Below are 27,207 nucleotides of genomic sequence, written 5' to 3'. Positions count from 1 at the left end.
GAGAGAGCGAGAGAGTGATATATATATATATATATGAGAGAGAGAGAGAGAGAGAGAGAGAGAGTCAGGAGAGACTAATTGAATGAATATAAAGTGTCCTCTTCTTCATGTAGAGCTCTTCAGCCAGAAAGGCGTTTAACAGCAATAAATGTGGTCTAACATAAACGTTTAAATGTTCCCATTCTACTGCAATTGTGTTAATTTGAGGAATTGCTTAAAAAAACAATTTCATATTTCATTTAGGCACTTCCCATGAATGTGGTGGGTACCGTGGTTACAGAGAGGAAAGAGTGATTATTAGAGACAGTTTTAAACATGCGACTATGGTTGGAGACACAGAGGGAGAGGTGACTGGTCGGTGCTGTAAACGCTAGGGGTTTTCTCCGAAAGCCACTTGTGACCTATACAGTAAAATGCACACTGATGTCTCGATTCTGCTCCCGTCATCTTTCCATGATCACATGGCCACAGTATTCAGCTGAACATTGGGGACAGTGTCACACAGAGAAGCCATGACCTTTCAAATACCAACTGCTAAATAATCTGGACCGAAACAACTAGATATCAATGCCTAGGATTCCTGCAGAGAAACTCAAAATATAAGTGAACAGTTTCACAAATTTGATAAAGGAAAATGATCCATGTGCTTAAAGCATCTAGCATGGGTGCATCAAATATAAAAAGCCATTCTGGCATTGAAGAAAGCATGTTCTGTTTGAAGGAGAAAAATACAGGCTTAGTCATATGCAGTGAACTAGCCTCAACGTTTGTGAGGAGAGGACATCGCTGATAGGACAGCAATTATAGGTCACTTATCCCATGTAAATTCCAGTCAGCCGTCTGATTAAATCAAATCAAATCAAATTTTATTTGTCACATACACATGGTTAGCAGATGTTAATGCGAGTGTAGCGAAATGCTTGTGCTTCTAGTTCCGACAATGCAGTAATAACAAGTAATCTAACTAACAATTCCAAAACTACTGTCTTGTACACAGTGTAAGGGGATAAATAATATGTACATAAGGATATATGAATGAGTGATGGTACAGAGCAGCATAGGCAAGATACAGTAGATGGTATCGAGTACAGTATGTACAAATGAGATGAGTATGTAAACAAAGTGGCATAGTTTAAAGTGGCTAGTGATACATGTATTACATAAGGATACAGTCGATGATATAGAGTACAGTATATACGTATGCATATGAGATGAATAATGTAGGGTAAGTAACATTATATAAGGTAGCATTGTTTAAAGTGGCTAGTGATATATTTACATCATTTCCCATCAATTCCCATTATTAAAGTGGCTGGAGTTGAGTCAGTGTCAGTGTGTTGGCAGCAGCCACTCAGTGTTAGTGGTGGCTGTTTAACAGTCTGATGGCCTTGAGATAGAAGCTGTTTTTCAGTCTCTCGGTCCCAGCTTTGATGCACCTGTACTGACCTCGCCTTCTGGATGATAGCGGGGTGAACAGGCAGTGGCTCGGGTGGTTGATGTCCTTGATGATCTTTATGGCCTTCCTGTGACATCGGGTGGTGTAGGTGTCCTGGAGGGCAGGTAGTTTGCCCCCGGTGATGCGTTGTGCAGACCTCACTACCCTCTGGAGAGCCTTACGGTTGAGGGCGGTGCAGTTGCCATACCAGGCGGTGATACAGCCCGCCAGGATGCTCTCGATTGTGCATCTGTAGAAGTTTGTGAGTGCTTTTGGTGACAAGCCGAATTTCTTCAGCCTCCTGAGGTTGAAGAGGCGCTGCTGCGCCTTCTTCACGATGCTGTCTGTGTGAGTGGACCAATTCAGTTTGTCTGTGATGTGTATGCCGAGGAACTTAAAACTTGCTACCCTCTCCACTACTGTTCCATCGATGTGGATAGGGGGGTGTTCCCTCTGCTGTTTCCTGAAGTCCACAATCATCTCCTTAGTTTTGTTGACGTTGAGTGTGAGGTTATTTTCCTGACACCACACTCCGAGGGCCCTCACCTCCTCCCTGTAGGCCGTCTCGTCGTTGTTGGTAATCAAGCCTACCACTGTTGTGTCGTCCGCAAACTTGATGATTGAGTTGGAGGCGTGCGTGGCCACGCAGTCGTGGGTGAACAGGGAGTACAGGAGAGGGCTCAGAACGCACCCTTGTGGGGCCCCAGTGTTGAGGATCAGCGGGGACGAGATGTTGTTGCCTACCCTCACCACCTGGGGGCGGCCCGTCAGGAAGTCCAGTACCCAGTTGCACAGGGCGGGGTCGAGACCCAGGGTCTCGAGCTTGATGACAAGCTTGGAGGGTACTATGGTGTTGAATGCCGAGCTGTAGTCGATGAACAGCATTCTCACATAGGTATTCCTCTTGTCCAGATGGGTTAGGGCAGTGTGCAGTGTGGTTGAGATTGCATCGTCTGTGGACCTATTTGGGCGGTAAGCAAATTGGAGTGGGTCTAGGGTGTCAGGTAGGGTGGAGGTGATATGGTCCTTGACTAGTCTCTCAAAGCACTTCATGATGACGGATGTGAGTGCTACGGGGCGGTAGTCGTTTAGCTCAGTTACCTTAGCTTTCTTGGGAACAGGAACAATGGTGGCCCTCTTGAAGCATGTGGGAACAGCAGACTGGTATAGGGATTGATTGAATATGTCTGTAAACACACCGGCCAGCTGGTCTGCGCATGCTCTGAGGGCGCGGCTGGGGATGCCGTCTGGGCCTGCAGCCTTGTGAGGGTTAACACGTTTAAATGTCTTACTCACCTCGGCTGCAGTGAAGGAGAGACCGCATGTTTTCGTTGCAGGCCGTGTCAGTGGCACTGTATTGTCCTCAAAGCGGGCAAAAAAGTTATTTAGTCTGCCTGGGAGCAAGACATCCTGGTCCGTGACTGGGCTGGATTTCTTCCTGTAGTCCGTGATTGACTGTAGACCCTGCCACATGCCTCTTGTGTCTGAGCCGTTGAATTGAGATTCTACTTTGTCTCTGTACTGGCGCTTAGCTTGTTTGATAGCCTTGCGGAGGGAATAGCTGCACTGTTTGTATTCGGTCATGTTACCAGACACCTTGCCCTGATTAAAAGCAGTCGCGCTTTCAGTTTCACACGAATGCTGCCATCAATCCACGGTTTCTGGTTAGGGAATGTTTTAATCGTTGCTAAGGGAACGACATCTTCAACGCACGTTCTAATGAACTCGCACACCGAATCAGCGTATTCGTCAATGTTGTTATCTGACGCAATACGAAACATCTCCCAGTCCACGTGATGGAAGCAGTCTTGGAGTGTGGAGTCAGCTTGGTCGGACCAGCGTTGGACAGACCTCAGCGTGGGAGCCTCTTGTTTTAGTTTCTGTCTGTAGGCAGGGATCAACAAAATGGAGTCGTGGTCAGCTTTTCCGAAAGGGGGGCGGGGCAGGGCCTTATATGCGTCGCGGAAGTTAGAGTAAGAATGATGCAAGGTCTTTCCACCCCTGGTTGCGCAATCGATATGCTGATAAAATTTAGGGAGTCTTGTTTTCAGATTAGCCTTGTTAAAATCCCCAGCTACAATGAATGCAGCCTCCGGATAAATCGTTTCCAGTTTGCAGAGAGTTAAATAAAGTTCGTTCAGAGCCATCGATGTGTCTGCTTGGGGGGGGATATATACGGCTGTGATTATAATCGAAGAGAATTCTCTTGGTAGATAATGTCACCATGTCACGTTGGCCATGAGGCATACGCCCCCGCCCCTCTTCTTACCAGAAAGATGTTTGTTTCTGTCAGCGCGATGCGTGGAGAAACCCGTTGGCTGCACCGCTTCGGATAGAGTCTCTCCAGTGAGCCATGTTTCAGTGAAGCAAAGTGAAGCAAAGGACGTTAGGGTTGGGCAGTATGCAGATTTTCATACCTTCATACCATTTCTTTACCATACCGGGGAATACGGTATTACTGGAAGTGCACACAGGGGGTGCTATTTCAAATAGAAAACAATTTAAATGCACAAAATAAAGGGATCTTGATCTAGGAGGGGATTGAATGTCTCTGCTGTAACCAAGAAGCTTGATCTTGACATCTAGCCACTTTGCTAGCAAGTTAGCCAACCATTTAATGCATAACTGGAGCCCTGAGCTGGATATAATTGATTTGACACATCTTATATTTCTTATAATTATTCTTAACTTAGTGTTAGTTATAAGCAGTGGCATAGCACGCACCCCCGCAGGCCCCGCGAGGCGGGAGTGCCCCCAACCCCCCCGGCATTGAAAACATACCGTTGATATTTGGAAATACCCTGGTATACAGAATAAACCGGATATCGCCCAGGTCTACCTGTGATGTCGGTAAACTACTTTGTTCCATTGCACAGGACAGACTGTAACTAGACATAGTCATTCAGTTTGCTGAGTGATGCCGGTTCTCTACTCATCTCTCTCCGCTGAGTTCATGGGAATTGAACCTTCCTGTTTCTTTCGAACCCGAGCTGACTACACTTGTCCATTCTCTACTCTGGCTATGGACGCCAGGATCTGTTCTGCGTCGTATACATTCGACCAGACCATGCCTTTTTGCTGAACTTCTTCAAATCAAATCAAATCATCAAATCAAATGTATTTATATAGCCCTTCGTACATCAGCTGATATCTCAATGTGCTGTACAGAAACCCAGCAAGCAATGTCGCTGTTGAAGCACGTTGGCTAGGAAAAACTCCCATGAAAGGCCAAAACCTAGAAAGAAACCTAGAGAGGAACCAGGCTATGTGGGGTGGCCAGTCCTCTTCCGGCTGTGCCGGGTGGAGATTATAACAGAACATGGCCAAAATGTTCAAACTACCATGCACATTTCTGTGAATACTATGGCTCTTGGTCTTATAGGAAGAAGAGACTGGATGTATGGTCGAGGTCAAAGATTCAAGGTGGCCAGCATGTGTTTTGTTATTGTAGACATATGATTTGGGGAGATGCATCCCTTGAGGCCTGCAGAGTCATGTATAAAAATAACTTACACCAGGGGGGGTTAGAGTCAATGACAGAACTGTATACTGTACTCTCGTTGTTCCTCCTCCAGCCTCATTCAAAACCACACTTACTACGGCTGTCCAACCTCAACATATGCCAGTAAACACTCAAGTAACAAAGGAGGACTTGGACTGATGCTATATAGTAAATGGTCCAATCTGTTGTTACAGAAACTTCTCTCTCAAACAGATATCTATCATCTCTGTTCCCAGTACTGCTGTGTTACTGGCTAGCCTGGGTGTCAGTCTGCTAGCCTGGGTGTCAGTCTGCTAGCCTGGGTGTCAGTCTGCTAGCCTGGGTGTCAATCTGCTAGCCTGGGTGCCAGTCTTCTAGCCTGGGTGCCAGTCTGCTAGCCTGGGTGCCTGCTCTCTTGACAACTCCTTATGGGATTGTCATAACATGTTTGGCTTGATACTAGGTCTCTGTTTGTTCTTAGGCTTGATAATGGAGTTGGCAAGATCCCAAACAGATCTGGGACCAGTTGGTAGTGGTGCTGATCTAAAAGTTATCACTGTCTGGCAAGGTTTGAGTAGATTTTGTTGCCGGTGCTTTAATAACTGATGTATATAAGGCATTATTATTTAACTTTGAAAAATGTCTGCCTCAGAACCAGCTGGTGATCGTTTCTAATATTAGTCTACTAACAGGCCTAGGCAGCCTTTGGTCACTGTCCCAATAGATGACGCTGAGGGGTATTTTCCATTTCTTAATGTGTTTCTTAATAACTGAGTTTAATTGCATTCATCTTCTATGGTTTATTTTTACAAGCCTTATTATAATTTAAAAGTTAACCCTTTAATCAAACTGTACAATAAAGGGTTACCAAGGGTTATTTTGTAGTTGAAGCTGTGAGACTGTGCATTGGTGTCATGATAGCAAATCTATAGTTAGCGTGCGAAGGTCTGGAAAAGTTTCCATCCACAGCGATACTAGCTTGAATTAATAAAAAAATGTAGCCATAACAAATGATGGCGTGTAGAGAAAGTAGTGGATGCTGAAGGAGTACACCCTGTTCCTTACCCTCCTGCCTTTAGGTCCTCTGATCCCACCGAGACCCCTCGAACCGGCTGGACCCTGCAGGAGGAAGAACACACCACATTATATGATGCAAGGCAGCAACGTTACCACACTCACTGAGACGAGTAGCAGGACTGACTAATGAGACAGGAGCTGGGTCTACAGGATGCTAGTGAATGTAATGCATATCTATCATGACCAAAGAGCTGATCCCATGCCCCTGAAGGATATGCATTTAGTGATGCTTGCACAGGAGATCCTACTGAGATGAAGCATGTCATTTTCAAAGGACACCTGGTCAGAAGAAGTAGAAGAGTATGCTCTGCTGTTAACACTAATGCACTCTGCTGCTGCAGTCTCCTGCGCAGCTTGCTAAAGCATCTCTGAGTCTGACCGGCATGTCTTTACACAACTTGTGTGATGTCGGTGCACGGCATGAGGAGACTAAAGACATGTAAACATGCTATAAAGGTAAAGGGTGGGAGCTGCATTAGCTTAGCCAGAGGTGCTAAAGTTTACAGCTGGCATGGCAGTACTGAGCAATCCTGACACTGATTGAGTGTCTTTCTGTCACTTCGCATCAACATCAACCAAGGTATGTGCTGTCGGGAATGTCTCCCAAACGCCTCGTGTGTACAACTGTCTTTAGTGTCTAAATGAGCGAAGATTAAACGGTATTAGTGAGGCCTCATCACAGACCTTTCTTGGCTATGTTTACGTAGCTGGATTCCAAACAAGGCAGGCAACAAACCCTTGAGGAGCCAGAATGGGTCTAAGAGTTTTAAGAGGCTAAGTCTGACCTTTGAAGACACTTAAACTAAACTCAAACAGACTCTATGCCAAGCTGCTGAACGTACCAAATAGAACAGGTTTTAACTTGATGTCTCATTCAGTTTGTTTACAGCAGTGATGCCTTGCTTCTAAATGCATTCTGCCATGCTGCATCTAATGCCAAACTAGAAACGATGTTATTTCAGAATAGTGCTGGTGGGATGGGGTTCATTCTTGTAGTAAATCTACAGGGCACAAGACGTTTAAAATGGTACCAAATGTTATGGGCCGGTTTCCCAGACCCAAATTAAGACTATTCCATGGAATAAAAATAATCTCCACTGAAATTTTTTTCTGGTCCAGGACTATGCTTAATCTGTGTCTGGGAAACTGGCACTAAATGTGTAAAGCTAACAGGCTTTACTTACTGGTATCCCTAGAGGTCCTGATGAACCACACTCTCCAGGAGTTCCAGGATGACCCTGACAGACACACAGAACAACAGCATGAAAACATTCATCATACTTCAAACCCATTTAAAACCCCTTTCTAACATACTCTAATACTGACAGTGAACTGATGACTATTGACAATTGTTAGCTGTATTTTTAGACTGTAAGATGTGGCTGACTGAACAGTTTGTTAGTTTAGGTACGCTCTTAGGGGGAAAAAAAGTGCTATCTAGAACCTAAAATAGTTTTCCGTCTGTCCCCATAGGAAAATCCTTTGAAGAACCCTTTTTGGTTCCATGTAGAACCTTTTTGAGTTCCATGTAGAATCCTTTCCCTAGAGGGTTCTACATGGAACCCAGCATAGTTCTATCTGGAACCAAAAAGGGTTCTCCCTTGGGGACAGCCAAAAAACTCTTCTGGAACCCTTTTTTGTAAGAGTGTAGTGAGATCTGACATAACTGTATCTGCCTTACTCTATCGCTTCTCAATAGCTGCAGCACTGTGTTGTTATACAATGAACATCTTGAGTCAATATGCTGAGAAGATAATGTAGATGCAAACAATATGGGGCTTCCAGCTGTTTGCTGCTGTGTGAAGCATTTACAATACTAGGTAATGAGTTGAGAGACCAAGAAGAGATATAAAAATTATTCATTTGGAAACTTCTGCACATTTATGTACTACATAAATGCTATCCTCGCTACAGTGCATCCCAACATGAAGTTGAGCTGACTGACAGTATGACTAACAAAAACTTAATTTCGTACAAGATGTACAAGCTATACATATCTCTTTCTCAGTCAGAAGGTTACCTGTCTTAGTGCCACATTGCTCATCTCCAAGCCCCCAAATGACATCCTGTCCTACCCATATAGTGTTGAATGCCCCTGGGAATAGAGACGGGGTCCAGACTTACTCCTTACCATCGCCCCCTTTTCCCCTGGCGGTCCAGGCAATCCCATCTCCCCACGGTCCCCCTGAAAAAACATATAGCACTGTAGTTTAGTTTATTATTAGCTGCGTTTGTTTCCCCTAGCGGTCCAGGAAATCCCATCTCCCCACCGTCCCCCTGGGAAAACCAACACAGCTATGAGGACCCTGCATCACATAGGTAGGACCAGGAGTTTTCCCTGTAGTTAGTTATGATCAGGTCACAAAAAAGGTTTAAAAAATGATGATGCCATGGGAATATAGTTAGCAGGGCGGCAGGTAGCCTAGTGTTTAGAGCGTTGGACTCTAGTTTGAATCTCCGAACCGACAAAAATCTGTTGATGTGCCCTTGAGCAAGGCACTTAACCAAAATTGCTCACGGTTCGCCATTGATAATGGCAGACCCTGGCTGTGACCCCACTATCCGATGGTGTCTCAGTGGGATATGCAAAAAAATACATTGCCAATTCATACGTGTTTTAATACACACTTGTTGCACGTGTGAAATAGGACAAATATAAGCACCCACCAAATTATTATTATAATGCACTTAATAATTCACATTTCCTGTTGCTGCAAGATTATTTTCTTTCTGTAGCCAATTGGTTCAAATTAAGATCCTACATCTGTAGTTAAAGCACAAGACATCAACAGGAAGCAGGCAAAACAGGTTGAAATGGCATAATTAATTTTGACCAGCTTACAAATGTTTGGAAATAACGTCATTTCAACCATCTTTGCCCACTGGGAAAGTAGAGCAATAACAAATCTGAATCTTTCAATATGTCCGAAACAACAGTTGAAAAGCCTTCCTGTAATGTCCAACGCAAAGATACACAGCTAACCTTTTCTCCTGCGAGGCCAGGCTCCCCAACAGGGCCGATGAAACCCATCAGCCCCTGCAGAGACCAACACAGGAAAGCACACAGTCAAAGTCCTGTACTTACACCATGGCCTGCAGAGCAGTGGAGCAACAGCAAAACACACACGCATGGACATACGCAGTAAGAGAGAGAAAGACGCACACACACACACACAAACAGACACACATAAACAGACACACACACAGAGTGAAGTATAAACAAACAGAGAGCGAGAGAGAGGAGAGAGAGGAGCCTTTACCCTCTCGCCAAGCTTTCCGACCTCTCCAGTTATTCCGGTCTCGCCCTACAGCAGAATACCAAATTAGCATTTCAGAAAAAGATTCAAACCTTTTAAAGTTCAGATCAGTCAGAGAGAACATGCTTAGTTAGAGGCCAGTCCCCCTGGTAATAGAAACGTGACATCTAATTTACACACAGTTAAATGAGAGAGCGAGAGAGAGAGAGAGCAACACTGTAAACATATGTTTGCCATGCCAATAAAACGTTTTGATTTGAATTGAGAAGAGAGAGAGAGTGATAGAGAGAGAGAGTGCTGTATGTGTAATGTTTACTGATCATTTTTATTGTATTTCACTTTTGTATATTATCTGCCTCACTTGCTTTGGCAATGTTAACATGTTTCCCATGCCAATAAAGCCCCTTGAATTTAATTTAATTTAATTGAGAGAGAGTGATAGAGACAGAGAGTGATAGAAAAAGAGAGTGATAGAGAGAGTGATAGAGAGAGAGAGAGTGATAGAGGGAGAGAGTGATAGTGGGAGAGAGTGATAGACGGAGAGAGTGATAGACGGAGAGAGTGATAGACTCCGGCAGATGGATGGAGAGAGAGTGATAGAGTGAGAGTGATAGAGAAAGAAAGTGATAGAGAGAGAGAGAAAGTGATAGAGAAAGAGAGTGATAGAGAGAGAGTGATAGAGAGAGAGTGATAGACTGGCAGATGGATTGAGAGAGTGATAGAGAGAGTGAGTGATAGAGGGAGAGATTGATGGAGAGAAAGAGTGATAGAGGGAGAGAGTGATAGAGAGAGAGTGATAAAGAGAGAGAGAAAGATCGAGAGATTGATAGAGAGATTGAGAGAGTGATAGAGGGAGAGAGTGATAGAGAGAGAGAGTGATAGAAGGAGAGAGAGATAGAGAGAGAGAGATAGAGAGAGAGAGTGATAGAGAGAGAGTGATAGAGAGAGTGATAGAGAGAGAGTGATTGAGAGAGAGAGAGACAGAGAGAGTGATAGAGAGAGCGTGATAGAGAGAGAGAGTGATAGACTCTGGCAGATGGATGGAGAGAGTGATAGAGAGAGAGAGTGATAAAGAGAGTGATAGAGAGAGAGTGATTGAGAGAGAGGGAGAGAGATAGAGAGAGAGAGTGATAGAGGGAGAGAGTGATAGATAGAGAGTGATAGAGGGAGAGAGTGATAGAGAGAGAGTGATAGACTCTGGCAGATGGATGGAGAGATAGTGATAGAGAGAGAGAGGGAGAGTGAGAGAGTGACAGAGAGATAGAGAGTGAGAGAGTGATAGAGGGAGAGAGTGATAGAGAGAGAGTGATAGAGGGAGAAAGAGAGAGTGATAGAGGGAGTGAGTGATAGAGAGAGAGGGTGATAGAGAGAGAGATTGATAGAGAGAGAGAGTGATAGAAAGAGAGAGTGATAGAGAGAGAGAGTGATATAGAGAGAGTGATAGAGAGAGAGTGATAGAGAGAGAGTGATAGAGAGAGAATGATAGAGAGAGAGTGATAGAGGGAGAGAGTGATAGAGGGAGAGAGTGATAAACAGACAGAGTGATAGAGAGAGAGTGATAGACTCCGGCAGATGGATGGTGCATTACGTTAATAGAATCTGACCTTCAGTCCTTCGGGACCTGTTTTCCCTGGGAATCCCTGCCTTCCAGGTCTGCCCTGAACAGAAAACATACATGAACCATAGTACTGAACCTCATCAAACAGTACAGTAGAATCCTCATCTGCCCTAAAGATAACCGTCCTAGTACCGTAACCCACCCGCCACCACACTAACAAACCTACAGACAGAATATACTGTAAAGCTACAATCTGTCCTAAGGACTCCTCCAATCTGGCTTTAAGAGTGTCTGGATTACTGTATGGTGTGAAAATTATGGTTGACTTTGTCATGCAGTAGCATAGTGTGTCCAAGACATTTGTCCTTTTAGGGACAGAATATTATACTGTCTTTTGATTGGACGTATGGGTTAGAACAATACAACACTCAAAAACATTAAAACGTTTTTAAGAGCACCAACAAAGCACTCGGCTTTCACACTCATTTCGTGGAATGTCTTCTGTTATTGTCAAAGTTTTAATTAATGCCTGAAAAAGATGTGCTACTTTTGTTGGCTTTTCCTGGCAAAGAAGAGAAAGGTCACTGTCCCTCTCTATATTATTCAAAGGCCCAAATCCATCAATAATGGAACTGAGAATTTAGCTCACTAATGCATTAGTAAAACCTCATTGGATCTAACGTGTTATATTGAATCACTATTTTCAATGAGTTGTGGTGTCTGTCTTTCGGAGATGGCCGTTTGGAAAACTCTGTTCTTTAATGTGCTTAGTCATCTGTATGAGAGAGTAGAACTGGATTAGGGCTCTGCTGTTGTTGAACTGGATTAGAGCTCTGCTGTTGTTGAACTGGATTAGGGCTCTGCTGTTGTTGGACTTTATTAGTGATCTGCTGTTGTTGAACTTGATTAGGGCTCTGCTGTTGTTGAACTGGATTAGAGCTCTGCTGTTGTTGAACTGGATTAGGGCTCTGCTAATGTTGAACTGGATTAGAGCTCTGTTATTGTTGAATTGGATTAGAGCTATGCTATTGTTGAACTGGATTGGAGCTCTGCTATTGCTGAACTGGATTAGGGCTCTGCTACTGTTGAACTGGATTAGGGCTCTACTGTTGTTGGACTTGATTAGTGATCTGCTGTTGTTTAACTGGATTAGGGCTCTGCTACTGCTGAACTGGATTAGGGCTCTGCTACTGTTGAACTGGATTAGGGCTCTGCTGTTGATGGACTAGATTAGGGCTCTGCTGTTGTTGAAATGGATTAGAGCTCTGCTGTTGTTGAACTGGATTAGGGCTCTGCTAATGTTGAACTGGATTAGAGCTCTGCTAACTGGAGTGATATATTGGCATGTATTGTTGAATTTGGGACGACTCCAGACTAACTCTTTATGTAGTCTATAATGGATGCAAATGGGAAGTCTCTGTAGGATGATGCATTATGATGGAATCCAAGGCCAGGCTACTCACTGACACAATCCAAAAAAAGGTCTGAATTTCAGAGCTCGTTTACCGGATCTAGGAGAGAGAGAGAGAGCCTGCATCCCAAATGACACCCTATTCCCTACACAACTTTAGACCAGAGCTCTATGGGCGCTAGTCAAAAGTAGTTCACTATATAGGGAATGAGGTGCTATTTGGGATGCAACCATAGTCTATCCTCATAGATATCCAGATGTTTAGGATTATTCAGAGTAAGGAATGGAGGATATGTCCATCTATGGTGGAGGACAAGCTCACAAAATATTAGGCAAGGGAAACAGAGAGCCATTCCAAGCCGTTTTATAAATTGATTTTTCAGTATTTTTAACGAAGCATTGACATTTACTTCCAGTGTTTAGCAAAATGGCCACTCTCCAAAAGTAACATCTTAAAAATGAATGCAGAAAGCAGATATTTGGACAGTTTTCATAATAATCCTACTAACTGGGCTAACTGCCTACGGACGGAAATGAATGGCTTTATTTTCATTGGTTCAAAACCAGAAAGCTTTGTTTTTTTTATATAAGCCTATCTCATCCCGGGCTGTTGTCTTTGTATAACAGATGAGCACCATGTGGAGATGTGGCCGAGCACAGCAGTTTTACTAACCAAACTCATGCCACAAATGCACAATAAGCAGTCAGCCATATATCAAAATAGATCTTCTGCACAATAGAGTGACAACTCTGCCAAGAGCTAACGGTATATAGCTAACCATATCATAGTGATTCAGCTGGATTTAAACACCAACTGAAGCAAATTGCTTCCCTCTCTGAAGGTTCCTGGTTATGAAACAGGCTTTGGGATGGTGAGAGGTGAACATTTGGGGGTTTTCATGTGCTGAGTGACCCATATTGTATTTTTGGACTTCCTTGTTTTGTTTGTTTTGGTTTTGAGCTGTCCAATCAGCGCTCACCTCCGGTCCTGTAGGTCCAGGTGGTCCAAGTGGCCCCTCATCGCCCTGGAAAACAATATGGAGACAGAGGGTCAAGACAGGGACAAAACCCCTTTGCACCATCACTGGACTATGCGGAAACGCTAGATCGTTGCTGTCATATATATTACATACAGTACATACTATATACATAGAGAGACTGGGTCTTGACATGTACTGAATACGTCAAGCATTGTTTTATGTAGTAAACTAAAGACAATCCCACCTCTAGTCCAGCTGTTCCTCTGGGCCCTGGTAAACCTCTGTTTCCTGGCTTCCCCTGAATAGAATGATACAGGACGTTAGATTGTGTACGGACCCCATGTTGCTGTCCATGGTGCCCTGGCAGTCCAACAGCACTGGTCCCCAGCGTTCCCCACGCGATCCAGAAAGGACTTCCAAGGTCCATGGACCTGCTCCTTGCCAACCACTGGTCTTTGTATTCACTAAAAACCAACTAAACCTCTCACAGCACTAAAGATACTCATTGCTCATAAAAGTGCTTGATCCTGCCAACTACGCCACATGAGGATGTCAAGTAGCTACATTAAAGCCACGTTTATACCTGGTTCTAACATGCATCCTTTTTCATGATCTTGTCCACATTCTGATTGTGCCCACATTTTCAGACAGGTGTAGACAACTAAAACATGCATTGTGGTCTGATTATGATCAGGAACACATTGTAGACAGATGTGGACAGAGAAACAATTTAAATCATCATTCATATCATTGACAGGTGGCACCATTGACTTATGGCATCAACATTTATCTTAAAAATTATATATATTATTTTGAAAGAATAGCTGTTAAATAATTTGCATACAGGGAGGGACCAGGATATTTGTATTTATTTATTTAACCTTTATTTAACAAGGCAAGTTAGTTAAGAACAAATTCTTAGGAACACTGGGTTAACTGCCTTGTTCAAGGACAGAACGACAGATTTTTACCTTGTCAGCTCGGGGATTTGATATAGCATCCTTTCGGTTACTGGCCCAATGCTCTAACCACTAGGCTACCTGCCGCCCCAAAGATCTGGTCACAATGCTTACACGGTGGACGGATATAAGACACATCAGAATGTGGACAAGATCAGGACAAAGGACGCATGTTACCATCAGGTATAAACAAGGCTTAATAGGTGTGAGAGTTTCATTATAGGCTACTGACCTTTGGGCCCTCTGGGCCGTTGTGACCTGGTGGGCCGATGTCTCCTGGGAAACCCTGAGAACAACCAGACAACAGGTGGTCATCTCTACTATCCATCACAAGGAGAAGGTAAGTCCTGGGTCATGAGTAATATTGACGTCCACACAGGGCCTTACCTCTTGGCCTGGAGGGCCAGGTATACCATCAGGACCCGGCTCACCTGTCACCCCCTAGGACAGAGACAGCATTGTAGTTTGCTGGATACCCTTTGTAACACTAACCATTTCAAAAGTGATAACCTAGTAATATACTGTACATGGTCCCTGGTACACATACCCTATATAAGGGTTAATGGACTCACATGTGGCCCTGGTTTCCCTCGAATGCCTGGCAATCCTGGTGAACCCTGGATACCCTGTAAAACAACGAGAGCATTTCTGTGAAATGAAAGGATAAACCCCTGATACAGAGACTCAGACGACAGTCATCACCATCTGTTAAGTAGGGAAGTGAAATACCTTGTCACCTTGGAATCCATTCTCTCCTTGTTCCCCTGGAAGACCAACGTCATCCTGAAGAAAGACAGAGGATAGGAGCGGTTAGAGTTAGGAATAAACTAAAAGTACAGTACAAATCCTGCACTCTATTGATAAGTACTGCAGTCAGCTGAGGGCATGAGGCAGACCCAGTATGCCCAGCAAGCAGCTCTAGGGCTGTCAGCTGGTGACCTGTAGACAGCACAGGAACACTGCACATCTGGCTGAGTACAGTACGTGTATATATGTATTTTTACAAAGAAAAGTACGTATTTCTCAGTAGTTTATACATACAGTATGTGTGATATATGGAGAACATAGCAAGCCCATGCTCTAAACTAGCAGTGATTGATGATAAGCTACAGTAGATACAGTTAGAAACCATCTAGTAGGCTTGAGGGTCTACAAACTGTTCCTGAATCAGATTTCTAGAGTCGTCTATGGTAGTTATACAGCATGTAACCACCTCGTTCCCAGAGAGCCAGCTGGTAGATGAGACTATATTGCATGCAACATGTTTATCTGATAGCATGGTTGATTTAAATACAATAGGCTAATAATGAGGTATTCAGATCACCTTATCACCTTTCAGTCCTGGTTCTCCTGGGTTTCCGGGTACCCCCTGAATAACCAGATGAGTAAACAGATATAACATTGCCATAGCGATAGAGATGATTACATCTACATCATCATGTAACAGCGTTTACAGTCAAAGTGAGTAAAGGAGTAGGTTAGTTACCTTGAGTCCACATGGTCCTGGCAAACCCATCATCCCTAGAGGACCCATGTCTCCCTGCCACAAACAACATACAGAACACACACACTTAGAAGACTTGGAACACTGCAGTAGAACAACAATATCATACACATTCCCAACAAGCTTGTGAGATGATGTAATGCTCTTGCTCTATGTTCTTTATGGCAACATTTGGGACATCTGCTTAGCTCTGTTTATCATCAACAATATTGCAACAAGGCAAGTCATAAACAGAGATCCCCAACCAAGCTGAGTGTCCTGGAGAGAGAAGCACAGAGATCCCCAAACCAGCAGAGTGTCCTGGAAAGAGAAGCACAGGCATCCGCAAACCAGCAGTGTCCTGGAGAGAGAAGCACAGAGATCCCAAACCAAGCAGAGTGTCCTGGTGAGAGAAGCACAGAGATCCCAAACCAAGCAGAGTGTCCTGGAGAGAGAAGCATAGAGATCCCAAACCAAGCACAGTGTCCTGGAGAGAGAAGGAAAGAGATCCCCAAACCAAGCAGCGTGTCCTGGAGAGAGAAGTAAAGATATCCCCAAACCAAGCAGTGTCCTGAAGAGAGAAGCACAGAGATTCCCAAAACAAGCAGAGTGTCCTGGAGAGAGAAGTACAGAGATCCCCAAACCAGCAGAGTGTCCTGAAGAGAGAAGCACAGAGATCCAGAAACCAAGCAGAGTGTCCTGGAGAGAGAAGCACAGAGATCCCCAAACCAGCAGAGTGTCCTGGAGAGAGAAGCACAGAGCTCCCCAAATCATGCACAGTGTCCTAAAGAGAGAAGCACAGAGATCCCCAAACCAGGCAGTGTCCTGGAGAGAGAAGCACAGAGATCCCCAAACCAGGCAGAGTGTCCTGGAGAGAAGTACAGAGTGAAGGTACACATGGATTTAAATACTCACAATGAGGCCAAGAACTCCATTAGGACCAGGGGCTCCCAGCTCTCCCTAAGAAATAAAGAGAGAGAGAGAGATAGAGATAGATAGAGAGAGATAGAGATAGAGATAGAGATAGAGATAGAGAGAGAGGTAGAGAGATAGAGAGAGAGAGAGAGATAGAAAGAGAGATAGAGAGAGAGATAGAGAGATAGAGAGAGAGAGCAGATTTCTAAGGTTATAGGCTTTGTTCTAAACAAATACAGGCAGAAGAGAGGCACAGTGTTCCTTTACGCTGCTGGCAGAAGAGAGGCACAGTGTTCCTTTACGCTGCTGGCAGAAGAGAGGCACAGTGTTCCTTTACGCTGCTGGCAGAAGAGAGGCACAGTGTTCCTTTACGCTGCTGGCAGAAGAGAGGCACAGTGTTCCTTTACGCTGCTGGCAGAAGGAGGGGGGAGAGACCCCAGCCCTTGGTTTGTTTGTGTTTTCCCCTGATAGCTTGTGTAATCTCCAGCTCCCATCTCGTGGGCCAGGCCAAGCTAATGAAAGATGGTGCGACACACAGAGAGGGGCTTGTTGTCCCCGGTAATTACCCCACTGCTACATGCCATGCCCATATCCGTTCCAGTGAGAGAGAGAGAGAGAGAGAGAGGGGGAGAGAGAGAGGGGGAGAGAGATAGGAAAATGAGGTGGAAACTGACCTGCACTTTCTAACCTCCTGCCAAATGTATGAACATATTAGAGACACATATTTCCCTCAGTTTACACAGACCCACAAATAATTTGAAAACAAATCCAATTTTGATAAACTCCCATATCTATTAGGTGAAATACCACAGTGTGTCATCACAGCAGCAATATTTGTGATTTGCCACAAGAAAAGGGCAACCAGTGAAGAACAAACACCATCGTAAATATAACCTATATTTCTATTATTTATTTTCTCTTTTATACTTCATCATTACAACACTGTATATAGACATAATATGACATTTGTATTGTTTATTTCACTTTTGTTTATTATCTATTTCACTTGCTTTGGCAATGTAAACATATGTTTCCCATGCCAATAAAGCCCCTTAAATTGAAATTGAATTGATAGGGAGAGAGAGTGAAAGAGATAGACAGCGAGAGCAAGAGAGAGAGAGAGAGAAATGGAGGGAGAGGGAGAAAGAGGGGAGCTTTTTCTAAAAGGGGAGATAGATGTTAGAGTCCAGTGTGGCCTTCCTGCCCCCTCCCCCTTCTCCCCTCCCTCCCCCTTCTCCCCTCCCTCCTCCTCTAGCTTCATTATGACTGAAGGAGAAGTTATTGAGCCAACAGGAACTTCCCTCTCCCCTGTTGGAACAACAGGGCAGGAAATGGTGTTGAAGAGGTCTGTCGAGGTCAGCCAATCACAATATCTCTACACAGTTGCCACTCATAGAGCTGTTAAGAAAGGTAGAGTTGAGGAAGCTTCAGAACCACATTATGCCCTCATGTCAAACTAACTTGAGTGGGATGTGGTCTAAGAAATTGCTTTAGTGAAGATATGATTATCTTTTTGACCTTGTGAAGTACAATACCCGCTTCATTGCTTGGATACACACACTTATGCAGTGATCTGACTCTCCCAAGTTGTCACCAATACAGCTACTGAGAAGTGCATAAGAGTGTATATACTGCTGCTATAATAACTAGTTAGCAATGTGAGTGCTCTAGGTTACAGATCTTACAGACATTACTGCAACATTTAAAACAGTAGACAAATTGTCCAGATCTCAGAGTCCAGAGCCCCCTCCCTCATGACTGTGAATGTGGATAACTGTGGTCTGACATGATCAAAGACCAGAACGAGATGCTCTGGGCATGTAACTATATAACAAACTCTCAGGCTGGAATCATTACGGGCTCAGGAGTAGGAAATCCTCAGGAGGTCCCAGGAAGAAGCAAAGGAAATAAAATGCAGTGTGGAGGTTTACGTACCCCAACAGGGGAAACTAAAAGGGGTTGTTTTCAATTCATCAAGGGTGACTTCTATTTACCATGTCTGTTAGTGTGTGTGTGTGTGTGTGTGTGTGTATGTGTGTGTGTGTGTGTGTGTGTGTGTGTGTGTGTGTGTGTGTGTGTGTGTGTGTGTGTGTGTGTGTGTGTGTGTGTGTGTGTGTGTGTGTGTGTGTGTGTGAGTTTAAGTAGTGCCTGGAAGCAAACAGCCAGGGTATGCAGTTTATACCATTTATGTGCTGATTGAGCCCACTTGACCGCTGTACTAAAATGATGTAAATGAGTCATTCAACATCTCTAAATAGATTGCTGTTGTGTATACTTCAGGAGATAATGCACTGGCTAATTATTGAATCCAAACCAAGATACAAAAACAAAAAGGCTAGACCTGTGACTTTAAAAACAAACAACAGATACCTTCAATAAAGGCTGAAACTCAAATTGCTTTTTGTTGTTGTTCAAATACCTTGAGCATTTGATTGAGCCTGCCTGGAGTGCCAGAAGGATGAGCTTTGCACTTTTGGGACTATTCCATTCATTCCATTGCGCCAGTTAAGCTCAATAGAGCACAACATACGTATTTGAAAGAAAACATTATCTGAACATAGGTCTGAAGTGATGGCCAGGGGAACAGTCATCTCTGCTGTTTCACTTACTGGGTTTCCGTCTGGTCCTGGTGGTCCCCGCTCGCCAAAGTCCCCAGCAAACCCCTGAGTACACAAACACAAAGAGAGTAGGCATGTTATCACTCTGTACTGGGGAGGCAGAGAGCTGTTAAACACTATGGAAGAAACAGATTGAAACAACCATTCTGCAAAGCAACACAATTGTACTAAAAATAATGGTATTGAACCATAATGCTTGGCATGGCCAACCATATCATTACATACCATTACTTTCCCACACCCAGAGTAGTTGACCATGAGAATATGTTCTTGGAATATTGGGCTTCCTAGTATAAAGCATAATGGTGTGGCGGTATAGTAGACACAAAGCTAAAGTATTACGGCATGCACATTGGTTACAATGCAGTATTTGTTGCGTGGTTTTGCTTACAGTTCAGTTCAGCACATCAGCAGATAAAATAATAGTGATGCACTTCTAAATGAGTTTAGTTAATGAGTGATTACCTAATTTCCCTTCTAGTAACTACAGTATTCATTTATTGATTCTTTACTTCTCCTTTATGTTTACCCACACTGCACTTCTGGATGTGCGGAAAATAAACAAAACACAATGTCAGCACTCAGTAGACAAACTCCATCCCTGTCAAAGAGGTTTGCAGAATAAACCCCAAGCAAGCAAACGAGCAGCACGTCAAGCAGCACGTCCAGCAGCACGTCAAGCAGCACGTCCAGCAGCACGTCAAGCAGCACGTCCAGCAGCACGTCAAGCAGCATGTCCAGCAGCACGTCAAGCAGCACGTCAAGCAGCACGTCAAGCAGCACGTCAAGCAGCATGTCAAGCAGCATGTCAAGCAGCACGTCAAGCACCATGTCAAGCAGCACGTCCAGCAGCCAGCAGCATGTCAAGCAGCACGTCAAGCACCATGTCAAGCAGCACGTCCAGCAGCACGTCAAGCAGCACGTCAAGCAGCACGTCAAGCAGCACGCATGCTGTAAACAAGCTCCTTGGACTCTTTATTCCTAGAGACTGTGTGCGTGCGCGGCGGCAGGAAATTCCATGGCTGAATGTTTGGGAGTGCGCGTGCTGCACTGAGCCTCGCTGGCAGGAGCCCTAACCAGCAGCCTGGGGACTGACTGGCTGGCCCGGGATCTGCTGACTGGGCTCTTTCCTTTCCTCCTCCTCCTGGCTCCATCTGTTCCATTATAAAACCAGAGAACAAGAGCTGTGACGCTATGATAGGCTACACTGAGGCTCTGGGAGGCTGAGGTTTCCGCTAGGCCACACGCTCAACGTGTGCTGCTTGTCACAATGCCAAGGTCAACAACACCTTGCTGTAGCTTCAGCTTCAGCCTTGGCCCTTCTCCATCACAGAATACAAGTACTGTAGTTACTGTATAGACTGTGGTTACTGTATAGACTGTAGTTACTGTATAGAGTGTAGTTACTGTAGTTACTGTAGCTACTGTAGTTACTGTAGTTACTGTATAGACTGTAGTTACTGTAGCTACTGTAGTTACTGTATAGACTGTAGCTACTGTAGCTACTGTAGTTACTGTAGTTACTGTATAGACTGTAGTTACTGTAGCTACTGTAGCTACTGTATAGACTGTAGCTACTGTAGCTACTGTAGTTACTGTATAGACTGTAGTTACTGTAGCTACTGTAGCTACTGTATAGACTGTAGTTACTGTAGCTACTGTAGTTACTGTAGTTACTGTATAGACTGTAGTTACTGTAGCTACTGTAGCTACTGTATAGACTGTAGCTACTGTAGCTACTGTAGTTACTGTAGTTACTGTATAGACTGTAGTTACTGTAGCTACTGTAGCTACTGTATAGACTGTAGTTACTGTAGCTACTGTAGTTACTGTAGTTACTGTATAGACTGTAGTTACTGTAGCTACTGTATAGACTGTAGCTACTGTAGCTACTGTAGTTACTGTAGTTACTGTATAGACTGTGCCTGTATGATTAATGGTACTAGTAGTAGAGGTCTCATAGGCCCACAGAGTGAGGATGGAAAATGTAATATTAGATGAAGCGATGGTGATATTACCAGCCGTTTCTATTGCAGGATATATTATTCAGAAGGATGGAATGTGTGTGGCAGGCAGAGTGTTGAGTTAAGCATTAGTTAAACATCTGGGGAAAGTCATACATTGGTAATTGCTGCAATGTGATGCCTTCGAAAATGTGCAAAATGGCGCTTTTACCCAAACATTATAATAGTGTTGGTTTAAACTAAAACATAGCTACTCCGCAGCTCTTGAGTTGTTTTAACTCAAAGATGGTACTTGAAAGATTGCAGGTAGTACGACATCTGCTGGAAAGGTAATATGTCTGATCCCAGATTAGATTAGCTCTGTCATATGCAAGTGCCACTCAGAGAACATTACGCTAGTAACTGTGAACACAGAATGTTTAGACGACTCAATGTAAGGAAGAAAAAGTAGCTCCTGAAGATGAGAAGGAGAAGGGCTGGTACGGCACCACAGAAACAAAGACACAGAGAGATGCCGTCATCAAATGCTAAAGTTGCACTCTCCTCATTAAAAAAAATGACATCTTACTAATTTAGCAGACACTCTTATCCAGAGTGATTTACAGGAGCAATTAGGGTTAAGTGCCTTACTCAAGGGCACATCAACAGATTTTCCACCTAACCTACCTTTTGGTTACTGGCCAAATGCTCTTAACAGCGAGGCTACCTCAACAGCTATTTATAGTCTGTGCCAGCTTCAATTGTCGTTCACTGACCATCGTCAGCTTAATAACCCACTTCACCATGTAACATTGTAAAACTGTGCTTGGGAAAAAATCTCTATTACATAAGTCATTTGGAACATCAGGATTTTCCATGTAAGCACATCTCAATATGTTGATGGGAGAATTGGAAATCCCCATGCAGGCGGCAATGAAAATACTTCCCTGGTCTGTGACTAGCTGGGCTGGAATTCCAAAACCAAAAGTTCCTCCACTGCACTAAACATTGTTCCAATGTAAAAGGCTTTGTTATAGTCCAATGTAAAAGGCTTTGTTATAGTCCAATGTAAAAGGCTTTGTTATAGTCCAATGTAAAAGGCTTCTATTGGCCAATGTAATAGACTTTCGAATAACACAGACACAATCAATGTCTCAATTGTCTCAAGGCTTATAAACGCTTATTTAATCTGTCTCCTCCCCTTCATCTACACGGATTGAAGAGGATTTAAGAAGTGAAATCAATAAGGAATCATAGCTTTAACCTGGATTCACCTGTTCAGACAACATCATGGAAAGAGCATGTCATGTTCTTAATGTTTTGCAAACTCAGTGTATAATCAATGGGATAGTTGCCAATAGTGTCCTAGTTGTAGTCCGTTGATATCTCATCCTATTCTAAATGATATATTGTATAGACTAGTGGAAATATGCAGACAGACTCGAGGCTCAAGGTGTAGCCAGCCATCTCAAGAGTGAAAAGACAACAGTCTTCAACAGTCTTCCACTGTGGTTGTGTGGAGGCTACCACAACATGTATCACTGATGTATGGTTAAAGCCAAGAGGCCCCCATACGCGCTCAAGACTGTTCCTCTGAATAACAGCCATGCCATACTCACTAAATTACCCTAGCTGTATCTTTAAAGGGCAATTCTGCCACTTTTCAACCTCATATTCATCATCTCCAGCACCAAACCGGTATCTACCCATGTGAAAACAGTTTCTATGGTCGGTGAGTTTCAACCTGCAACATGTTCCTGGACCAAGGGAGGGTACTTTCCTGCTCCCCGCGTCACCGCTTTAACTTTTGGTGAACTTTTAAACTTTAGATTTTTTCCCTACAAAACATAAAAATCCATCTGTTGACACTGGTATTGTGCTGGAGATAATGAAAATTAGGTTGAAAAGTGATGGAATTGACCTTTAAGGTATGACAGAAGGGGGAAAAAGGAAAAGATGATTTCATGGTATTATTGCATTCTCTATAAAAAGGTATGTTGAGAGAAATCTTTACCGGCCTACCCATCTTGCCCTTCTTCCCATGAACACCAGGGATTCCCTGAGGAAGTAGAGAAAGAGAGAAGGATGGGAAAAGAAAGAAGAGAAGAGGGGAACAGCAAAAGAAGAGGTAAATGTCAATAATAATGTAATATTTATTTTACAAGCAGATTATGAATGTTTCTTTAAGGTAGCCTACTAGAACCAATACACATACTGTATCAAATGTAAGCTAGTGCAAGCATGTCCAAAAATACTCTCTAATATAGCCTACAATTCTACTCCAGTGGCCTGGGGGGTTCTGGGAAAATGAGTCTTCGTCAGGCCATTCCAAAGCAGCACTTAGTGTTAGCCCATCTCCTGACTATTATCCAAACAGTAGGGATGGCTGGAATTCCACCAGCACTTGATCCTGTATTGGGGGATGACTCCAGTCATCTTACTGCTAGCATTTCATCCAGTGTAAGCACCTCTATTTCACAATCATTTAAACTCACTAAGGGTTAGATCTGATCATCCTGACTGATAATAATGCCCACAGGAGGGTTTTTAGCTACTGTGTACCCCTCCCATAGGACTAAGAGAGGTGGTTTATTTTTAGTGTCAGTAATGCACCAAACAAGTCATTCAAAGAGGTAGAAAGGTTATTGTATAGTTATTCATTTTCATATTTATATTCTGGACTACTTACTCTCTCACCATCAGGTCCAGGAAGGCCAAAAACACCAGGGATTCCTATGAAACCCTGCAGAAATATTGGTGGGATAAAGGGGTATAGGTGACAGGAAGAGGATAAGGAGAGTGGGAGGACAGGGGAGAGCAGAGAGAGATGGAAGGGAGGGAGGAAGTGAAATAAGGGTCATGGAATAAAGCAGAGGAGAGGAGACAGATAAAGAAATGGATAGTGAAGAAGGAGGTGGGGGAAGAGAGTGGGGTGAGGAGAATAGAGGGATGAGGGACAAAAAGGAGATCAATTACATTTCTATAACTCTCTTCTTTGGTTTCATCACATCAGTGTGGCTTTAGTCCTTTTTGGTGAGATTCTGTTGGCCACAGGGGTGGGGCTCTTCGTGAAGAACAAAGCCTTGAGGCAAGTGTATATGCCCATGGACTGCATGGTGCTGCCTTCCACGATGTAGTCCAAGGGCACATACCCTCACGTCAGGGATCTCTGATGATTCCAGGGTGGCTGCTTACTGATGGAGGGCTAGAGGATGGCTCGAGGAGGGCTAGATGAGGGAGGAAGGAGGGAGAGAGGAGGGCTAGAGGAGGGAGGGAGGAGGGAAGGAGGAGGGCTAGAGGAGGGCTCGAGGAGGGCTAGATGAGGGAGGGAGGAGGGAGAGAGGAGGGCTAGATGAGGGAGGGAGGATGGAGAGAGGAGGGAAGGAGGAGGGCTAGAGGGGGGCTTTAGGAGGGCTAGAGGGAGGGAGGAGGGCTAGAGGAGGGAGGGAGGAGGGCTAGAGGAGGGAGGGAGGAGCGAGAGAGGAGGGCTAGAAGTGGGCTAGAGGGAGGGAGGAGGGCTAGAGGAGGAAGGGAAGAGGGCTAGAGGAGGGAGGGGGGCTGGAGGGAGGAGGGCTAGAGGAGGGAGGGATGAGGGAGAGAGGAGGGAGGGAGGAGGGCTAGAGGAGGGAGAGAGGAGGGAGAGAGGAGGGCTAGAGGAGGGAGAGAGGAGTGAGAGAGGAGGGCTAGAGGAGGGAGAGAGGAGGGCTAGAGGAGGGAGAGAGGAGGGAGAGAGGAGGGCGAGAGGAGGGCTAGAGGAGGGAGAGAGGAGGGAGAGAGGAGGGCTAGAGGAGGGAGAGAGGAGGGCGAGAGGAGGGGGAGAGGAGGGCTAGAGGAGGGAGAGAGGAGGGCGAGAGGAGGGGGAGAGGAGGGAGAGAGGAGGGCTAGAGGAGGGAGAGAGGAGGGCTAGAGGAGGGAGAGAGGAGGGCTAGAGGAGGGGAGGAGAGGGGGGCTGGAGGGAGGGAGAGGGAGGAGGGCTAGAGGAGGGGGAGAGGAGGGCTAGAGGAGGGAGAGAGGAGTGAGAGAGGAGGGCTAGAGGAGGGAGAGAGGGGAGAGGAGGGCGAGAGGAGGGAAGGAGGAGGGCTAGAGGAGGGAGAGAGGAGGGCTAGAGGAGGGAGAGAGGAAGGCTAGAGGAGGGAGAGAGGAGGGAGAGAGGAGGGCTAGAGGAGGGCTAGAGGAGGGCGAGAGGAGGGCTAGAGGAGGGAGAGAGGAGGGAGAGAGGAGGGCTAGAGGAGGGAGAGAGGAGGGCTAGAGGAGGGAGAGAGGAGGGAGAGAGGAGGGAGAGAGGAGGGGAGGGAGAGAGGAGGGAGAGAGGAGGGAGAGAGGAGGGCGAGAGGAGGGGGAGAGGAGGGCGAGAGGAGGGCTAGAGGAGGGAGAGAGGAGGGCTAGAGGAGGGAGAGAGGAGGACTAGAGGAGGGCTAGAGGAGGGAGAGAGGAGGGAGAGAGGAGGGCTAGAGGAGGGCTAGAGGAGGGAGAGAGGAGGGAGAGAGGAGGGCTAGAGGAGGGAGAGAGGAGGGCGAGAGGAGGGGGAGAAGAGGGCTAGAGGAGGGAGAGAGGAGGGAGAGAGGAGGGGGAGAGGAGGGAGAGAGGAGGGCTAGAGGAGGGGGAGAGGAGGGCTAGTGGATGGAGAGAGGAGGGAGAGAGGAGGGTGAGAGGAGGGCTAGAGGAGGGAGAGAGGAGGGAGAGAGGAGGGAGAGAGGAGGGCGAGAGGAGGGAGAGAGGAGGGTGAGAGGAGGGGGAGAGGAGGGCTAGAGGAGGGGGAGAGGAGGGCTAGAGGAGGGAGCAAGGAGGGAGAGAGGAGGGCGAGAGGAGGGGGAGAGGAGGGCTAGAGGAGGGAGAGAGGAGGGAGAGAGTAGGGCTAGAGGAGGGCTAGAGGAGGGAGAGAGGAGGGAGAGAGGAGGGCTAGAGGAGGGAGAGAGGAGGGAGAGAGGAGGGCTAGAGGAGGGAGAGAGGAGGGCTAGAGGAGGGAGAGATGAGGGCTAGAGGAGGGCTAGAGGAGGGAGAGAGGAGGGAGAGAGGAGGGCTAGAGGAGGGAGAGAGGAGGGAGAGAGGAGGGCTAGAGGAGAGAGAGAGGAGGGAGAGAGGAGGGCTAGAGGAGGGAGAGAGGAGGGAGAGAGGAGGGGGAGAGGGAGGCTAGAGGAGTGAGAGAGGAGGGAGAGAGGAGGGCTAGAGGAGGGAGAGAGGAGGGTGAGAGGAGGGCTAGAGGAGGGAGAGAGGAGGGCTAGAGGAGGGAGAGAGGAGGGTGAGAGGAGGGGGAGAGGAGGGCTAGAGAAGGGCTAGAGGAGGGCTAGAGGAGGGCTAGAGGAGGGAGAGAGGAGGGCTAGAGGAGGGCTAGAGGAGGGAGAGAGGAGGGTGAGAGGAGGGGGAGAGGAGGGCTAGAGGAGGGCTAGAGGTGGGCTAGAGGAGGGAGAGAGGAGGGCTAGAGGAGGGAGAGAGGAGGGTGAGAGGAGGGCTAGAGGAGGGAGAGAGGAGGGTGAGAGGAGGGGAGAGGAGGGCTAGAGGAGGGCTAGAGGAGGGCTAGAGGAGGGCTAGAGGAGGGGAGGAGGGAGAGAGGAGGGCTAGAGGAGGGCTAGAGGAGGGAGAGAGGAGGGAGAGAGGAGGGCTAGAGGAGGGAGAGAGGAGGGTGAGAGGAGGGGGAGAGGAGGGCTAGAGGAGGGCTAGAGGAGGGCTAGAGGAGGGAGAGAGGAGGGCTAGAGGAGGGAGAGAGGAGGGTGAGAGGAGGGCTAGAGGAGGGAGAGAGGAGGGTGAGAGGAGGGGAGAGAGGAGGGCTAGAGGAGGGCTAGAGGAGGGCTAGAGAGGGAGGAGGGAGAGGAGGGAGAGAGGAGGGCTAGAGGAGGGCTAGAGGAGGGAGAGAGGAGGGCTAGAGGAGGGTGAGAGGAGGGGGAGAGGAGGGCTAGAGGAGGGCTAGAGGAGGGAGATAGGAGGGAGAGAGGAGGGAGAGAGGAGGGCTAGAGGAGGGAGAGAGGAGGGTGAGAGGAGGGTGAGAGGAGGGGGAGAGGAGGGAGAGAGGAGGGCGAGAGGAGGGCTGAGAGGAGGGGAGAGGAGGGCTAGAGAGGAGGGAGAGAGGAGGGCTAGAGGAGGGAGAGAGGAGGG

The 27,207-nt window shown here is 46.0% G+C and overlaps 1 protein-coding gene across 2 annotated transcripts in view; it reads right to left on the bottom strand.

Moving 5' to 3' along the window:
• The window catches only part of LOC139389650 (collagen alpha-1(XXVII) chain B-like), a 100,194-nt gene that overhangs the window by 18,844 nt on the left and 54,143 nt on the right, over positions 1 to 27,207 (bottom strand). For both annotated transcript variants that reach the window (XM_071136518.1, XM_071136519.1), the window contains exons 11-28: positions 23,807 to 23,860; positions 23,132 to 23,176; positions 19,166 to 19,219; positions 16,557 to 16,601; positions 15,645 to 15,698; positions 15,483 to 15,527; positions 14,888 to 14,941; positions 14,731 to 14,784; positions 14,546 to 14,599; positions 14,391 to 14,444; positions 13,444 to 13,497; positions 13,200 to 13,244; positions 10,855 to 10,908; positions 9,254 to 9,298; positions 8,977 to 9,030; positions 8,125 to 8,178; positions 7,178 to 7,231; positions 5,982 to 6,035 (exon numbers count right to left, since the gene is read on the bottom strand). In XM_071136518.1, coding sequence (XP_070992619.1) covers positions 5,982 to 6,035; positions 7,178 to 7,231; positions 8,125 to 8,178; positions 8,977 to 9,030; positions 9,254 to 9,298; positions 10,855 to 10,908; positions 13,200 to 13,244; positions 13,444 to 13,497; positions 14,391 to 14,444; positions 14,546 to 14,599; positions 14,731 to 14,784; positions 14,888 to 14,941; positions 15,483 to 15,527; positions 15,645 to 15,698; positions 16,557 to 16,601; positions 19,166 to 19,219; positions 23,132 to 23,176; positions 23,807 to 23,860 — 927 coding nt within the window. The remainder of the gene's footprint in view (positions 1 to 5,981; positions 6,036 to 7,177; positions 7,232 to 8,124; positions 8,179 to 8,976; positions 9,031 to 9,253; positions 9,299 to 10,854; positions 10,909 to 13,199; positions 13,245 to 13,443; positions 13,498 to 14,390; positions 14,445 to 14,545; positions 14,600 to 14,730; positions 14,785 to 14,887; positions 14,942 to 15,482; positions 15,528 to 15,644; positions 15,699 to 16,556; positions 16,602 to 19,165; positions 19,220 to 23,131; positions 23,177 to 23,806; positions 23,861 to 27,207) is intronic.

The sequence above is a fragment of the Oncorhynchus clarkii genome, chromosome 30 (genome assembly GCF_045791955.1).
Source record: "Oncorhynchus clarkii lewisi isolate Uvic-CL-2024 chromosome 30, UVic_Ocla_1.0, whole genome shotgun sequence".
NCBI lineage: Eukaryota > Metazoa > Chordata > Actinopteri > Salmoniformes > Salmonidae > Oncorhynchus > Oncorhynchus clarkii.
This window is presented reverse-complemented; position numbering and strand designations above follow the sequence as displayed.